This window comes from Oncorhynchus clarkii, chromosome 7, assembly GCF_045791955.1.
Source record: "Oncorhynchus clarkii lewisi isolate Uvic-CL-2024 chromosome 7, UVic_Ocla_1.0, whole genome shotgun sequence".
NCBI lineage: Eukaryota > Metazoa > Chordata > Actinopteri > Salmoniformes > Salmonidae > Oncorhynchus > Oncorhynchus clarkii.
The window spans coordinates 27,926,301-27,945,105 of NC_092153.1; the positions used below are offsets into that span (position 1 = coordinate 27,926,301).

Below are 18,805 nucleotides of genomic sequence, written 5' to 3' on the forward strand. Positions count from 1 at the left end.
GACTACACCATAATTAATACCATCAGTTTTGAATGAATGACAGTTGGGACACTCACATAGGCCTAGATAAGAAGGTCCCCCTGTGTGGCATAACATAGGCCTAAGTCCTTGGCCTGTATAACTAACATATTAGAATGTAGAATTATCTCCAAAACCAGTTGTTTGCAATTAGATATGCATGTTAGTTACTGAAGAGCCTGTGTTGATGTATACCTTTCTCTCTTTCTGTTACAATGCTCCTCCTCCAGCAAGGACAAGTTTGGAAGGTTTGCACAGCTTTTCGCCTTTCCCTAAATCAAAACCTTCCTTTCCTACCGCCTTCTACCTAGTCTCATGTTTCATGACCCCTCTCTATGTTAACCACAGTGTCTTAGCGCATAGTGTTGGTACAGCTGCTATAAGAGGTCTGTGTTGCCAAATTGGAGCGCTTTTGTTTCCCGTCTCATTGAGCAATTGCCAGAGAAATGGTCTTTAAAAGCAGAATTATAATAGACAGGCTTTTGATTGACAGCTACTGTGTTGCTGTGTGTTTTGAGAAACATGGTGTTTCGTGTTGTACGTTTCTCTCCCATTCTTAAATCCTTGCCCTTCAGTAGTTTTGTGTTGCAAACCACTGAGCCTATATGTGTAGTATAGTCTAGATACTTGCATGCCATTCCGGTTGTAGCTTTTTAACCTATTTGTTGAAAAAAAACAAACACGTAATGTCACTCTTTTAGACTTACAGGCTCTGTTTCGTCTCAGATCTTCGTATCGCCCCTCTTTCTCAAATGAAGACTGCCGTTATGTAGCTAGCAACATCATCCATACTAACTGCTACTGTAGGCTAGGGTCGTCACAATACCAGTGTCACAATGCTGCTATGCAAAATGTTCTATTGGAAACTCAAAGCAGATTAAATTCTTTGATCCTTTAAGCACTTGCTGTGCTATATCTTGGAAAATAAACAAATGCGACACTGGCTGACTACATAAGGCTGTTTGTTTCCAACATTAGGACTGTTTTCTTCAATAACGTAAAGCATGAAATGCACAGAGAAGTCCCTATCGGCAGTTAGATTATCACAGTTGGTTGGCCCTCCCTTCTCTTGCTAGAACAAAAGCAGTACCTGTTGCCTGCTGACCCGGTAGCGTCAGTGGCCAACAACTTGACTTTGAGCCATTTTGAGAGCATTAACCCCCACGTGGGGGAGTCAACAACAAAAAACGACAAGTAAGGGCATTTTCTTCGTACGTCCACGGATGAGCCAGTCACACTTCAAATGCAATGTAGGCTATGGGATGGTAGCTAGCTAAGTGTAGAGTTGCAATGCACACACCACTACATACTTCCAAGCTAGCTAACCACTGTAGGTAGTATTGACACTATAATTAATCACAATGGTTGTTAGCTGCCAAGTTAGTGCAGTGTCCTTGGCTGGCTGGCTAGCTAGCTATGTTGTGCTAGCTAGTGAATATGCTATCGTTAGCTAGCTAGCTAAACATTTGGCTATGGTCTGACACTGGCCGTATGGGATTATGGAGTGTGAATTAAATTGTTTCTTTGCCATCTTGCTAGGTAATCATCTAGCTGTGGCCATCTGGTTAGTATCAACAAGGGCTTTCTACAAAATAGCAACATTAGTGCAGATCACTTGGAATCTAGACTATAAGCAATACGAACGGATATGCATTGCCAAACAACGCTACTGCCACCTTCTGGCTTGGAGTATTATAACAAAGCTGAGTTCTAAAGTCTGAGGTGTGAACACAATAGAGATTGACTGCCGACACTGTTCAGAGGTGCTAAGTACTGTTGGCAGGCAAGCATTTAACAATCTTACCGGTGTGTTTGCGCTGTGTCCGCATCATGTTTTGTTTCTTTGCCATAATACTTCTGAATATCGCAAAACTGGTTTCGTGACAACCCCACTGTAGGCAACACCAGGACAGCATTAGAATGCTTGACACCCCACAGAGCCTCGTTAACCAGTTCAACCAATTTATCCAATCACTGTTTTAAGTGCAGAAAAAGAGCTTAATTGTCTAATTGAAAGCTTTTTAATACTTTTTAAAGTTGTGTTATTGGCAGTTAATTGTTGACCAACGGTGACTGGCTTTATAGTGGATGAAGATACACAATAGCCTCTGTAGGTGACGTATCATTCTGTGTATTTTCATTTTGACATGGCAAATTGTTTGCCACACCATGCAAAAAAGTGCATTGTTTCATGCTGTACTGTTAGGTTATTCAGGCTTGATAAGGCAAGACTTGGTGGAAGTCTGCCATTAAATACAGTAAGGTTGTGTAAATTACAATTAGGGTCATGTTCTTTGGGCATCAAACGGAAGAAAACCGACAAAAACTAGGAGGGACTTCCTGGATGCAAATATTCGCTTTCCGTGGGCAAAACACTTCATATTTTACGTTTTCTCTTGCGTGCCCTAATGAGCTTGACCCTGATGTTTTGATTGCCCACCGTTTTCATATACAAGCCTACTTCCTCCAACGATTGTGGTATAGTATTACAGTTAGTGTCTACACACACACACACCATAAGGTTTAGTAACCATCATTATTAACCTATGTGATGACAACACATGCATGCACTGCATCCTGTTCACCTTATGACACGTGTACCCAAAATGCATGCCGCTTTACCACCATGTTAAAGGGGAAGTTGACCTAAAATCCAAAATGTCCCAAGTGATTCCATACATTGAAACTAGTTAGGTGGAGTTTTCCTTCTCCCCCTCTCTCTCCTTGCAGTCTAGAACTGGAAAGCTGCTAAAACAGGTCACGTGATGTCTTTGTGCACTGCTAGCTCTGCTGTCAGTCACATTTTTTGTTTTATTGAAAGCATATGGCTGAATTAGCAAAAATATAATATATATAAGTACTCTCAAACTAACAATGTTACAGCCTGAATTTAAAATGGATTATATTGCACATAAAAAAATATATAATAATTGGCCTACACACTATCACAATGTTACAGTAGAATTATGTTTTTTGAAACGTTTACAGATTATTTAAAAATGAAATGCTGAAATGTCTTGAGACTAAGTTTTCAACCCCTTTTTAAGGCGAGCCTAAATAAGTTCAGGTGTAAAAATGTGCATAACAAGTTTCATGGACTCATGGCAATAATAGTGTTTAACTAACCTCATCTATATACCCCACATGCAATTATCTGTATGGTCCCTCGGTCGAGCAGTGAATTTCAAATACAGATTCCAACTACAAAGACCAAGGAGGTTTTCTGATACTGCACAAAAAAGGGCACCTATTGGTAGATGGGTAAAATAAAAAGCAGACATTGAATATCCCATTGAGCATAGTAAAGTTATGAATAACACTCTGAATGGTGTAGCAATACACCCAGTCACTATGAAGATACAGGCGTCCTTCCTAACTCAGTTGCCGCATAGGAAGGAATTCACTTTTTGTCCTGAATATAAAGTGTTATGTTTGGGGCAAATCCAATACAACACATTACATTACTGAGTACCACTCCCCATATTTTCAAGCATAGTGGTGGCTGTGTCATGTTATGGGTATGCTTGTAATCTTTAAGGACTGGGGAGTTTTTCAGGATAATAAATAAACGGAATGGAGCTAAACACAGGCGGAATCGTAGAGGAAAACCTGGTTCACCTTTTAGCAGACAATAACCCTACGACACAAGGTCAAATCTACACTGGAGTTCCTTCCCAAGAAGACCGTGACAGTAACAGTGGCAGAGTTATAGTTTTGATGTACATCTACTTGAAGATCTATGGAAAGACCTGAAAATGGTTATGTAGCAGTGATCAACAACCAATTTGACAGAGCTCGAAGAATTTTGAAAAGATAATGGGCAAATGTTACACAATGCAGGTGTGGAATGCTCTTTGAGACTTACACAGAAAGACTTACAGCTGTAATCGCTGTCAAAGGTACTTCTACATAGTGTTGACTTGGGTGTAAATTAGATATTTCATGTGAGTTCTCAACAGTCAAATGCCCATCCCTAGTCTCATTCAGCATAGCTTTGAAGTGGGTCCTCTGCGGTGAGTCACTGTGTCCAGGAGTCCGGATTCCTCTCCCATCCTGCGTCTTAAATACCGTCCGAGCCAAATATCCACTGCCTTAGGGGGTCTACCCTGGTTTTCAGGAAGTGAAAGACTCCCAGGTATGTGCTGCTCCCAGACTGTGATTTGTTTGTCAGGTTAGGTACTGTGACTGCAAAAATAAAGAATATCCATGCAAATGGACCACAACTGGAATACAAAACATTCAAACATTGTTTAGTTACATATACAAATATTTAAACTGGTATACTACATAATGTTAGCAACCTATTGTATGTGCATCATTAATGTCTTTGTCTACTTCATTCTGGAGTGATATCTTCTAACCAGGTCCTTTCTCAGGTCTCTCCTCTAGTAATGTTGGCTGGAAGATTAAAGTAGGCTTGGGCAGGTGGGATGAAGGATTCTTGTAAATCACCGTTGGAAGTTGTTACCACTCCAGCACCTGGACAACCAGTTTCTCCCTGAACTGCAAAAGTTTTTTTGTTCATTTATTAAAAAAAAAAAATTGGCCACCCACTGCTTGCACTTTGTTTTAGGATCAAGTGTTTCTCACCTACACAATTAATGCAGAGGGCAGTTTACATGGTACATGTTTACATGGTACACACACAGACTTATTCTTAATGATAATTATTGTTTCACAAAATACTTATGCTTATGTTGTAACAGGAAATATGGTACTTCATATTATTCTATGTGATGTACATGCGTGATCTATTTTATAATAAAAATGCTTATATAAAGGAAATTAAGTCTATCAAGTAATTCAAGTAGCTTGTTCCCTGTCCACATTTTCATTATTATATTCCATATTAGTATTATGTGTATTGAGAAAGGAGTAACTTCCGCCCAAACATAAGTCAAGTGATGCCATGTTTACTAACCTATAAAGCCTTTTTGTTATGGCCATTGTGCTACATGTAAATTATATTGTTAGGATACGCATGGCCCCTATTGACAGGGGGAGGGAGTTACAGAGAAACAATAGACCAGACTGGGAAATAATATACCCCAGGTGGTTCCTGCGGCCAGGTATTCCACACAAGGCTATACAGTTGCCTGAAATGTTGTCATGAAAATAATCATGGCTAGCCAACACATTGGGAAAAGGTCTACTGGATATTCTCACACAACATCAACTCACATGGGTGCCAGAGGCGCTTGCTGTTGCTTAGTTGTTTGAAGACCGATCTATTGAGGCCAGAACCTGTGAGTGAGATGGGGATATTGACCTCTGTTATTTGTGGCCCAATGGGACTTCATGATACATTTGCAATATTGGCTGTAGGAATGTTTACATAGTTTTTACTGTTTTTATCGCTACTGGCCATCTTCTCCATCTGGCTATCTTTCAATGGAAAATAGTGAAACTTTGCCTTCTTCCCTAGATGTCTTATATAAAGTGCATACCGTGTGGTGTCAAGCTCCAAATGAGTACATAAACAGTGCATTTGGAAATTATTCAGGCTCCTTGATGTTTTCCACATTTTGTTACGTTACAGCCTTATTCAAAAATGTTTGAAATTATTATTTTATCTATCTACTCACAATACCTCAGTGACGAAGCAAAACTTGTTTTAAATGTTTGTAAATGTTTTAATAATTAAACATGGAAATATCACATTTACAAGTATTATGACCCTTTACCCAGTACTTTGGCAGCGATTACAGCCTCAAGTCTTCGTTGGGTATGATGCTACAAGCTTGGCACACCTGTATTTGGGGAGTTTCTCCCGTTCTTGTCTGCTGATCCTATCAAGCTCTGTCAGGATGGATTGGGAGCTTTGCTGCAAAGCTATTTTCAGGTCTCTCCAGAGATGTTCGATCGGGTTCAAGTCTGGGCTCTGGCTGGGGCACTCCTGCGTTGTCTTGGCTGTATGCTTAGGGTCAATGTGTTGTTGGAAGGTGAAACCTTTGCCCTAGTCTGAGGTCCTGAGCACTCTAGCTTTCATCAAGGATCTCTCTGTACTTTGCTCTGTTCATCTTTCCCTCAACCGGACTATTCTCCCAGTCCCTGCCGCTGAAAAACATCCCCACAGCATGATGCTGCCACCACCATGCGTCACCGTAGGGATGGTGCCAGGTTTCCTCCAGACATTATGCTTGGCATTCAGGCCAAAGAGTTCAATCTTGGTTTTATCAGACCAGAGCATCTTGTTTCTCAAGGTCTGAGAGTCCTTTAGGGGCCATTTCGCAAACTCCAAGCAGGCTGTCATGCGCCTTTTACTGAGGAGTGGCTTATTTGTGGCCATTTCTACCATAAAGAACTGATTGATGGAGTGCTGCAGAAAAGGTTGTCCTCGAAGGTTCTGCCATCTCCACAGAGGAACTCTCGAGCTCTATCAGAGTGACCATTGTGTTCTTGGTCACCTCCTCCTTGACCAAGGCCCTTCTCCCCCCGATTGCTCAGTGTGGCCAGGCAGCCAGCTCTAAGAAGAGTCTTGGTGTCGCCAATCAAGTTGTAGAAACAAGGATGATCAATGGAAACAGGATGCACCTGAGCTCAATTTCAAGTCTCATAGCAAAGGGTCTGAATATTTATGTAAATAAGGTATATCTGTTTTTTATTTAATACATTTGCAAAAAAATCTAAACCTGTTTTTGCTTTGTCATAATGGGGTATTGTGTGTAGATTGTTGAAGAACAACATTAATTTAATTCATTTTAGAATAAGGCTGTACCGCTAAAAATAATTGGGAAACGGGAAGGGGTCTGAATACTTTCTGAATGCACTGTGCGTCAGTTTGCCCCACGAGCGCACGTGCAGTTTTTACCCATCTCCGATGTTGCAGTCGGCCACATAAAACATCTGATTATTTTATATAAATACAGTGCCTTGCGAAAGTATTCGGCCCCCTTGAACTTTGCGACCTTTTGCCACATTTCAGGCTTCAAACATAAAGATATAAAACTGTATTTTTTTGTGAAACTGTATTTTTTTGTATTTCAAACTTTTTTAACAAATCAAAAACTGAAAAATTGGGCGTGCAAAATTATTCAACAGCGCCACATTACAGCTGTAAGGACACAACATCATGAATTTTTTCCCAGTGGCTCAGTGACATTTGACATTTTCAGTTCTTTCCACATATTCTCGATTTGATTCAGGTTGGACATTGACTTGGCCATTCTAACACCTTTTTTAACATTCCATTGTAGATTTTGCTTTATGTTTTGGAAAACTGAAAAATTGGGCTGTGCAAAATTATTTCCCTGTCCCTGCTGTGATGCTGCAGCAGTGGGGATGGTGTGATATGTGTTGCTTTTACGCCAAACATAACGTTTTGCATTGTTGCCAAAAAGTTCAATTTTGGTTTCATCTGACCAGAGCACCTTCTTCCACATGTTTGGTGTGTCTCCCAGGTGGCTTGTGGCAAACTTTAAACAACACTTTTTATGGATATCTTTAAGAAATGGCTTTCTTCTTGCCACTCTTCCATAAAGGCCAGATTTGTGCAATATACGACTGATTGTTGTCCTATGGACAGAGTCTCCCACCTCAGCTGTAGATCTCTGCAAACAGTGGTCTGATACTCCTTCCATTTCAATATTATCGCTTGCACAGTGCTCCTTGGGATGTTTAAAGCTTGGGAAATCTTTTTGTATCCAAATCCGGCTTTAAACTTCTTCACAACAGTATATCGGACCTGCCTGGTGTGTTCCTTGTTCTTCATGATGCTCTTGCGCTTTTAACATTGATTACACACAGTTTAGGTCAACATTGGATCATTCAAATATTTAAAGTAAAGGGGCTGAATATTTTGCACGCCCAATTTTTCAGTTTTTGAAAAAAAGTTTGAAATATCCAATAAATGTCGTTCCACTTCATGATTGTGTCCCACTTGTTGTTGATTCTTCACAAAAAAATACAGTTTTATATCTTTATGTTTGAAGCCTGAAATTGGCAAAAGGTCGCAAAGTTCAAGGGGGCCGAATACTTTCAAGGCACTGTATTTAAAGTGGGAACATGTCCTGACTCAAAACTGAAAAGCGTCAGTTTATTTGTTTTCATTGAACATGCCATACAAATAAAGGCATTTTAATTCATTATAAACTCAGCAAAAAAGAAACGTCCTCTCACTGTCAACTGTTTATTTTCAGCAAACTTAACATGTGTAAATATTTATATGAACATAAGATTCAACAACTGAGACACAAACTGAACAAGTTCCACAGACATGTGACTAACAGAAATTGAATAATGTGTCCCTGAACAAAGGGGGGGTCAAAATCAAAAGTAACAGTCAGTATCTGGTGTGGCCACCAGCTGCATCTCCTCCTTATGGACTGCACCAGATTTGCCAGTTCTTGCTGTGAGATGTTACCCCACCCAAGGCACCTGCAAGTTCCTGGACATTTCTCGGGGGATGGCCCTAGCCCTCACCCTCCGATCCAACAGGTCCCAGACGTGCTCAATGGGATTGAGATCCGGGTGCTTCGCTGGCCATGGCAGAACACTGACATTCCTGTCCTGCAGGAAATCACACACAGAACGAGCAGTATGGCTGGTGGCATTGTCATGCTGAAGGGTCATGGTAGGATGAGCCTGCAGGAAGAGTACCACATGCGGGAGGAGGATGTCTTCTCTGTAACGACCAGCGTTGAGATTGCCTGCAATGACAACAAGCTCAGTCTGATGATGCTGTGACACACCGCCCCAGACCATGACGGACCCTCCACCTCCAAATCGATCCCGCTCCATAGTACAGGCCTCTGTATAACGCTCATTCCTTTGATGATAAATGCGAATCCGACCATCACCCCTGCGGCGTTCTTGCCGGTGATGTCTGGTGAGGACCTGCCTTACAACATGCCTACAAGCCCTCAGTCCAGCCTCTCTGTCCGCAATAGGCTGAGTTTGAGCACTGATGGAGGGATTGTGCGTTCCTGATGGAACTTGGGCAGTTGTTGCATCCTGTACATGTCCCGCAGGTGTGATGTTTGGATGTACCGATCCTGTGCAGGTGTTGTTAAACATGGTCTGCCACTGCGAGGATGATCAGCTGTCCATCCTGTCTCCCTGTAGCGCTTTCTTAGGTGTCTCACAGTACGGACATAGCAATTTATTGCCCTGGCCACATCTGCAGTCCTCATGCCTCCTTGCAACATGCCTAAGGCACGTTCACGCAGATGAGCAGGGCATCTTTCTTATGGTGTTTTTCAGAGTCAGTAGAAAGGCCTCCTTAGTGTCCTAAGTTTTCATAACTGTGACCTTAATTGCCTACTGTCTGTAAGCTGTTAGTGTCTTAACGACCGTTCCACAGGTGCATATTCATTATTTTTTTATGGTTAATTGAACAAGCATGTGAAACCATGTTTAAACCCTTTACAATGAAGATCTGTGAAGTTATTAGGATTTTTACAAATTATTTTTGTAAGACCGGGTCCTGAAAAAGGGGCGTTTCTTTTTATGAATGTGATGATCTATTTAGCCGTATGCCTTCAATTTAACAAAGAATTTGTCTACAATAGGTCTTTGAAAGACAACGGAACAGAGCTAGTAGTTTCCAAAGAAACGTGAGGAATCACGTGACACGTTTTTGCAGCTTTCCTGTTCTAGGCTGCAGGGAGAAAGGGGTTGAAGTCTTAACTCCACCTAACTAGTTTCAATGTATGGAATTACTTGGGAAATGTTTTATTTTAGGTGTACTTCCCCTTTAAGAGCAATCTCTTTTGTAGAGAACTGCCCAATGAAAAACGGATCATAATTTAGAACAAAAAACTGCATTTAACCTATTGGTTCTAGATGGCATTTTTAAATTATGAGACCTAAACAGGAGACCTTGTGCACAATGTTTTGTTCTCCTTTCGTTCTCTGCTCACTCCATTTTTCAGCAAAAATGAAACCATTTTCACTCTGCCTGTTCATCCTGTCAATCATGAACTTAATTAACAACCTTCTTATTTGACTAACAATGCTGCTCAATGAGAATCAGCCAGTATTCAAAGATGACTGCTGTAGCATCTTTCTGTTCTCTTCCCTTTCCACTTTAGGCATGCGGCGACCCCAAAGCAAAGCCGTCATACCTGGTGGACAAAAACTTGGAGTCGGTGGTTAAGTTTATCGTACGAAAATTCCCTGCAATAGAGACGCGAAACAATAATGTAAGTTCTGTTTTAAGTTTATTCAAATGACCTTATGCAGTAGGATATTGCATTAATGTTATTGATTTTGTCTGTGAGCGTTCGAGAGGCAGTAACTACCATGTAGTCAGTTGGTAGAGCATGGCGCTTGTAACGCCAGGGTAGTGGGTTCGATTCCCACAGATGAACAGTATGAAAATGTATCCCCTCTACTGTAAGTCGCTCTGGATACTTTAGTCTGCTTAATGACTAAATTGTAAATTAAATATGCTGAGTGTACAAAACATTAAGAACACCTTCTTGATACACTCAGGAAACTGTTGACTGTGAAACCCAGTAGCGTTGCAGTTCTTGAGACACTGGTGTGCGTGGCACCTACTACCATACCCCGTTCACCCTCTGAATGGCACACATTACACAATCCATGTCTTAATTGTTGCGCGGCTTAAAAATATATTTTTTAACCTGTCTCCTCACCTGGGGTCCCAAGTGGCGCAGCGGTCTAAGGCACTGCATCTCAGTGCTTAAGGCGTCACTACGTCTCGGTGCTTGAGGCGTCACTACAGACACCCTGGTTTGATTCCAGGGTGTATCACAAGCGGCCGTGATTGGGAGTCCCATAGGGCGGCGCACAATTGGCTCAGCGTCGTCTGGGTTTGGACGGTGTAGGCCATCATTGTAATTTAAGAATTTGTTCTTAACTGACTTGCCTAGTTAAATACATTTCAAAAATACATCTACACTGATTTGAAGTGGGTTTTAAGTGACATCAATGAGGGATCATATCTTTCACCTGGATTCCCCTGGTCAGTCTGTCATGGAAAGAGCATGTGTTCATAATGTTTTGTATGCTCAGTGTATATACAATTGTTTTAGACATGGTGTCGCCGGAAATTGTCTGTCATCATTTAAAAATGGTAACTTCTAAATGTATGATCACATAGTCATACCGTACGTACATTATGTGTACTGTACATTTATGTTGTCATATATGCTACTTTCTTACTATTTGCTTTTGCTGTGTTTGTGTGAAATGTGTAGCTAACTGCCTATTGGAATGACTTTGAGCTTAATTATGTTTAACTGTGTCATTATGTCCCTTATGTTTTTTTTCTTTGTTTGTTTTTGTTCAATGTTTTGCATGCTTAATGTGGCTTTTTTCTGGATAGTCCTTTTTGGTAAATTTGTACTATTTGTAGTGCCATTTTGCTTAGCTTTGCTTAGTCTGCCTTTTGTAGTGGAAGAGTTTTAGTTTTCATCTAGCCTATTGCTTGTTATCCTGATAGACTATGCAAAGGAATCAAAGTTTCATTTTACCCACCCCATCTAGGTTAAGGGGGAAATCGGTTTAATTCTGCTTCAGCTCTTGGATTACTTTGTATAGCCTAGTAATGCATCTTGACAACTAGGTTATCTGGTCATTAAACCATTCTATTTGAATACTCTGTCATTATTCTTACCAATTAGACTATACAGTTATCGTACAAGCTAGGCCTATATGGCTGAGTTTACACAGTTAGCCCAGTTCTGATATTTTTGGCAAAGGATCTGATTGGTCAAAAGTGGGAAAAAAATATTAGTTGAGCTGCCTGTGTAAACACTGCGTATCAGTGGGCAAAGTAGCACATGCAAACACAACTTGTTCTTGCTAATTTGTCTTGAAAAAATTTAAAAGCCTTTACCCTCATGCTATTCAATTCTGAGGCAATGTTATGTCAGAACTGGTTGGCCCAGCTAAAAAAAAATCAAATATTGAATTGTATGGTTGAGATTTTGATTGGAGCATTATTCACATGGAAATGTAACAACTAAGACTGTATTTCCATTTGCGCAGGAGAGAAATGTTTGTTTAGTTAATAATAGACAATATTTGTATTGTGTTCCATGAATTGTAATATAGGGCATGGGTAATCTGGTTAACCTAACCGCCTGAAATGACTTCAGAACAAACATGTCCTTATTGTTACATTAACATTTTACTGACATACAAGACAGTCCTATAATATATGTAAGAAAATACAATTAATAATTGTATATAGCTAATGCTAGAGCTGATTTAGGTAAACATAGCTAGACCAATATTTAGTCTCAATTTGGCAATAAAGCATAGCTCATGGTAATTCTCATACATACCACAACTACAAACCATACTGGATAACGGCCTCCTGAGTGGCGCAGTGGTCGAAGGCAGTGCCGCTAGAGATTCTGGGTTCGAGTCCAGGCTCTGTCGCAGCTGGCCGTGACCGGGAGACCCATGGGGCGGCGCACAATGGGCCCAGCGTCGTCTGGGTTAGGGGAGGGTTTGGCCGGCAGGGATGTCCTTGTCCCATCGCGCTCTAGCGACACCTGTGGCGGGCCGGGCGCAGTGGGCGCTGACACGGTCGCCAGGTGTACGGTGTTTCCTCCGACACATTGGTGCGGCTGGCTTCCGGGTTAAGTGGGCATTGTGTCAAGAAGCAGTGTGGCTTGGTTGGGTTGTGTTTTGGAGGACGCACAGCTCTCAACCTTCGCCTCTCCCGAGTCCGTACGGGAGTTGCAGCGATGAGACAAGACTGTAATTACCAATTGGATACCATGAAATTGGCTAATAATTAAAAAATGATAATGATAATAAAAAAATTAAAAAATACTGGATCTTCACTCAGTACCTAAGGGTTCCCTACAATGCATTTTTGTCATAAAGTCATTAGCTAATAACATCTGGAGACTGGTGTAGTGAAACGATCTAAACTTTAACACTGACAAATGGTTTACTCAAGAAGTTATAGGTTATTGGCCAAATTCAAAAGTTAGATATGCAATGAAATATAGAAAATAATAGTGCCGTAAAACGTCAACCATCAAACCAGGAGAATGACATGGTGTGTGACTGCGGGTGAAAGAAGTGAACCTTACAGATAAGTTTGACATGACTACTTTGACATGCTCCTTGAGAGACCTAACAAATTGTTTATTCTACATTTACAGCAACAGCTTACACAGCTTCAAAAAGAAAAGTCTGAAATACTAAAGAATCTATCTCTATATTACTTCACATTTGTGGATGTCATGGAATTCAAGGTAAGGATTTTTTTTTTTTTTTTACTCGATGTTAAACTACTTTAATAGGTATATTCGTGTAATAATAAGCATAATGTAATATACGTTTTTATATATATTTTTATTTTATTTGACCTTTTCTTAACTAGGCAAGTCAGTTAAGAACAAGTTCTTATTTTCAATGACGGCCTAGGAACAGTGGGTTAACTGCCTGTTCAGGGGCAGAACGACAGATTTTTACCTTGTCAGCTCGGGGATTCGATCTTGCAACCTTTCGGTTACAAATCCAACGTTTATAGATGTGTATATAGCTGTGTTAATTAGGATAGGTCAATGTCTGAGTAGCCATTTCTTCATTACTCTGAATAGTGGTAGGAAAATACTGCACCTGTACAATCATATACGATTTAGCTATGTTGTACCTATACAATCCAGACATGAGTGTTTTGTATTTCTTCTAGGACAATGTTTCTGAATTGCTGAACACTATTGACGCTTGCCAGGTTTTCTTTGATGTTGTAAGTATTCATCTTTCCACAATTCCCTTTACTTGGTATACAAATAAATGTTTTTCAAATCTCCTCAGATTATACCTTTTCTATAATCCTAATCAAAGCTAACTGGAGTTTTTCTTTCTGTCTTTATAGACGGTTAACTTTGATCTCACCAAGAACTACCTTGACTTAGTTGTCACCTACACTACACTAATGATGCTACTGTCCCGTATTGAAGAGCGGAAAGCAATCATTGGACTCTACAACTACGCCCATGAAATGACACACGGGGCCAGGTACAGCTAGAGCTATGAGCAGGACTATCCTCTGAAATGTATTATGTGATGTCTTTTGACTGTTTTCCCCCTCTCCTCTGCAACCAGTGACAGGGAATACCCAAGGCTGGGCCAAATGATCGTGGACTATGAGAATCCTCTGAAAAAGATGATGGAAGAGTTTGTCCCTCATGGGAAGGTGAGACACTAGACATCTGTGAATATATTCCTCAGTAACACTAATATACAAATGAAAAATAGATAGCACTGTTTTACATACACGGCACAGATAGCACCATGTAAGAAATGTCCACAATTTTCTATTAACTACCAAGTAAATACCTATAGAAATGATTATGCACCCAGAAATACTTTCAATTTATCTTCTTCTCTTTCTGTTCTGATGGCGATAGTCTTTGTCAGACGCACTCATCTCGCTGCAGATGGTCTACCCCAGGAGGAACCTGTCCGCTGACCAGTGGAGGAACGCCCAGCTTCTGAGCCTGATTAGCGCCCCCAGTACCATGCTCAACCCGGCCCAGTCAGACACAGTCAGTGCCTACTGCCCAGTCACTTTCCTAAGCCCCTACTACTACTACTACTAAACTGCTACTAAACCCACCTTCACACCAATCAGTTAACACCTCTCACCCATCCAACACCTTATCTTGTTGACATGTCATGTGTTCTCCCATTTATTCTACTCATTTTCTAAATGTAGTAGCCAGCTCTGCCATTTGGAAAATTGTGTTAGATGTTACAAGCTGTTTTTAAAGTCCACATTATTAGCAGGCCAATATTATATTTTCAGTTACTCAACTTAATCTGTGAATACATCGTGACAAATGTCTGTTCTCTGTTCTAGATGCCCTGTGAATACCTCTCCTTAGACTGTATGGAGAAATGGATTGTGTGTAAGTTTACTGCTCAAGTTATTGTGTTAAGGTTTTTTTTTCTCCAAATTGGTCAGGGAGGATTCCTTTTGGCCTTATGCTTAGTGTCTGCCCTGAGATTGGATGGTTGGGGGTTCGATCCCTGGTCAAGTCATACCGAAACATGGGACTTCATGCCCCTGCTTGGCACTCCTCAATAAGGAGATTGATTGGGGGTAAGGCCCTGTGACAGATTAGTGTACTGTCCAGGGGGTTTACTTGTACATCAATCTGCCTCGCGCTACATTAACAGGAGTTAGGCTCTTGCCCCTAAGGATTTACTTTTCCAAGGATTGCTTACTTAAAACTAGATCCCGGCTCCAAAATCTTGTTTTATAACAGTCACAAGAAATATTAAAATGCTTCAGGTGGGTCTCAGTGGAAAAAATATGTTTATTTGTCACGTGCGCCGAATACAACAGGTCATAGACCTTACATTGAAATGCTTACTTACAGGCTCTAACCAAAGTGCAAAAAAAAGTGTGTGTGTGTGTGCGCGTGTGTGTGTGTGGGCGGGTGTGTGGGTGGGTGTAAGTAAAGAAATAAAACAACAGTAAAAAGACATTTGAAAATAAGAGTTGCAAAGTTATATACAGACACTGGTTAGTCAGGCTTATTGAGGTAGTATGTACATGTAGGTATGGTTAAAGTGACTATGCATATATATGCACTATTGGTTAGAGCCTGTAAGTAAGCATTTCACTGTAAGGTCTATCTATACGTGTTGTATTTGGCGCACGTGACAAATAAACTTAGATTTTGAACAGAGAGTAGCAGTAGTGTAAAAAGAGGGGTTGGCGGGTGGTGGGACACAATGCAGATAGCCCGGTTAGCCAATGTGCGGGAGCACTGGTTGGTCGGGCCAATTGAGATAGTATGTACATGAATGTATAGTTAAAGTGACTATGCATATAAGATAAACAGAGAGTAGCAGCAGCGTAAAAGAGGGGTTTTGGGGAGGGGGCACAAGGGTGCAAATAGTCCGGGTAACCATTTGGTTACCTGTTTAGGAGTCTTATGGCTTAGGGGTAAAAACTGTTGAGAAGCCTTTTTGTGCTAGACTTGGCACTCCGGTACCGCTTGCCATGCGGTAGCAGAGAGAACAGTCTATGACTGGGATGGCTGGGGTCTTTGACAATTTTTAGGGCCTTCCTCTGGCACCGCCTGGTGTAGAGGTCCTGGATGGCAGGCAGCTTTGCCCCAGTGATGTACTGGGCCATGCGCACTACACTCTGAAGTGCCTTGCGGTCAGAGGCCGAGCAATTGTCGTACCAGGCAGTGATGCAACCGGTCAGGATGCTCTCGATGTTGCAGCTGTAGAACCCTTTGAGGATCTCAGGACCCATGCCAAATCTTTTTAGTTTCCTGAGGGGGAATAGGCTGTGTCGTGGCCTCTTCACGGCTGTCTTGGTGTGTTTGGACCATTCTAGTTTGTTGTTGATGTGGACACCAAGGAACATGAAGCTCTCAACCTGCTCCACTACAGCCCCGTCGTTGAGAATGGGGGGCGTGCTCGGCGCTCCTTTTCCTGTAGTCCACAATCATCTCCTTAGTTTTGGTTACGTTGAGGGATATGCTGTAATTCTGGCACCACCCGGCCAGGTCTCTGACCTCCTCCCTATAGGCTGTCTTGTCGTTGTCGGTGATCAGGCCTACCACTGTTGTGTCGTATGCAAACTTAATGATGGTGTTGGAGTCGTGCCTGGCCATGCAGTCGTGGGTGAACAGGGAGTACAGGAGGGGACTGCGCAAGCACCCCTGGGGAGCTCCTGTGTTGAGGATCAGTGTGGCAGATGTGTTGCTGCCTACCTTCACCACCTGGGGGCGGCCCGTCAGGATGTCCAGGATCCAGTTGCAGAGGGAGGAGTTTGGTCCCAGGATCCTTAGCTTAGTGATGAGCTTTGAGGGTACTATGATTTTGAACGCTGAGCTGTAGTCAATTAATAACATTCTCACAAGGTATTAATTTTGTCCAGGTGGGAATGGGCAGTGTGGAGTGCAATAGAGATTGCATCATCTGTGGATCTGTTTGGGCGGTATGCAAATTGGAGTGGGTCTAGGGTTTCTGGGATTATGGTGTTGATGTGAGCCATCACCAGCATTTCAAAGCACTTCATGGCTACGTACGTGAGTGCTATGGGTCTGTAGTCATTTAGGCAGGTTGCCTTTGTGTTCTTGGGCACAGGGACTATGGTGGTTTGCTTGAAACATGTTGGTATTACAGACTCAGTCAGTGACATGTTGAAAATGTCAGTGAAGACAGCACATGCCCGGAGTACACGTCCTGATAATCCGTCTGGCCCCGCAGCCTTGTGTATGTTGACCTGTTTAAAGGTCTTACTCACGTCGACTACGGAGAGCGTTATCACACAGTCATCCGGAACAGTTGATGCTCTCATGCATGCCTCAGTGTTGCTTGCCTCAATGCGAGCATAGAAGTGATTTAGCTCATCTGGTAGGCACTGGGCAGCTCGCGGCTGTGCCTCCCTTTGTAGTCTGTAATAGTTTGCAAGCCCTGCCACATAAGACGAGCGTCGGAGCCGGTGTAGTATGATTCAATCTTAGCCCTGTATTGACGCTTTGCCTGTTTGATGGTTCGTCGCAGGGCATAGTGGGATTTCTTATAAGCTTCTGGGTTAGAGTCCCACACCTTGAAAGCGGAAGCTCTACCCTTTAGCTCAGTGCGAATGTTGCCTGTAATCCATGGTTTCTGGTTGGGGTTGTATACGTACAGTCACTGTGGGGACGACGTCCTCAATTCACTTATTGATAAAGCCAGTGACTGAACAAAAAGGGGAATCAATGTTACTATATTTGCAATTGTAGAGCAGCATTCAGCAGTTTTTACAGTACTAACCTGTCCCTTCACTAGTCGGGTTCGTCCTGTGCCACGCGGTGCTGAATACTGACCCAGCAGCGCTGAGCCTGTGGAAGCTGGCCCTCCAGAGCAGCACCTGCCTCTGTCTCTTCAGGGATGAGGTCTTTCACATCCACAAGGCCTGTGAGGACCTGTTCGTCAACATCCGTGGGTAAGCCGCTCGCCAACACACCACCCTCGATCCACTCAGAATACACCACTCTCGGTGCCTTTCTTATGAGGAGCTGCAGGAGGATTCACGAAGTAGTGGCCAAAAGGTTTGAGAATGACACAAATATTAATTTCCACAAAGTTTGCTTCTTCAGTGTCTTTAGAGATTTTTGTCAGATGTTACTATGGAGTACTGAAGTATAATTACAAGCATTTCATAAGTGTCAAAGGCTTTTATTGACAATTACATGAAGTTGATGCAGAGTCAATATTTGCAGTGTTGACCCTTCTTTTTCAAGACCTCTGCAATCTGCCCTGGCATGCTGTCAATTAACTTCTGGGTCACATCCTGACTGATGGCAGCCCATTCTTGCATAATCAATGCTTGGAGTTTGTAGGTTTTTGTTTGTCCACCCCACCTGCCTCTTGAGGATTGACCACAAGTTCTCAATGGGATAAAGGTCTGGGGAGATTCCTGGCCATGGACCCAAAATATCTATGTTTTGTTCCCCGAGCCACTTAGTTATCACTTTTGCCTTATGGCAAGGTGCTCCATCATGCTGGAAAAGGCATTGTTCGTCACCAAACTGTTCCTGGATGGTTGGGAGAAGTTGCTACCATTCTTTATTTATGGCTGTGTTCTTAGGCAAATTTGTGAGCGAGCCCACTCCCTTGGCTGAGAAGCAACCCCACACATGAATGGTCTCAGGATGCTTTACTGTTGTCATGACACAGGACTGATGGTTGTGCTCACCTTGTCTTCTCCGGACAAGCTTTTTTCCGGATGTCCCAAACAATCGGAAAGGCGCTTCATCAGAGAAAATAACTTTACCCCAGTCCTCAGCAGTCCAATCCCTGTACCTTTTGCAGAATATCAGTCTGTCCCTGATGTTTTTCC

General features: G+C 42.1%; 1 protein-coding gene across 1 annotated transcript in view; it reads left to right on the forward strand.

Annotated features, from left to right (window-relative positions):
- Positions 1-18,805, forward strand: part of LOC139413136 (nck-associated protein 1-like) — a 63,554-nt gene that overhangs the window by 5,876 nt on the left and 38,873 nt on the right. Inside the window, exons 2-9 of the mRNA XM_071160223.1 lie at positions 10,050-10,160; positions 13,107-13,199; positions 13,640-13,696; positions 13,826-13,968; positions 14,056-14,146; positions 14,361-14,498; positions 14,813-14,861; positions 17,752-17,908. Coding sequence (XP_071016324.1) covers positions 10,050-10,160; positions 13,107-13,199; positions 13,640-13,696; positions 13,826-13,968; positions 14,056-14,146; positions 14,361-14,498; positions 14,813-14,861; positions 17,752-17,908 — 839 coding nt within the window. The remainder of the gene's footprint in view (positions 1-10,049; positions 10,161-13,106; positions 13,200-13,639; positions 13,697-13,825; positions 13,969-14,055; positions 14,147-14,360; positions 14,499-14,812; positions 14,862-17,751; positions 17,909-18,805) is intronic.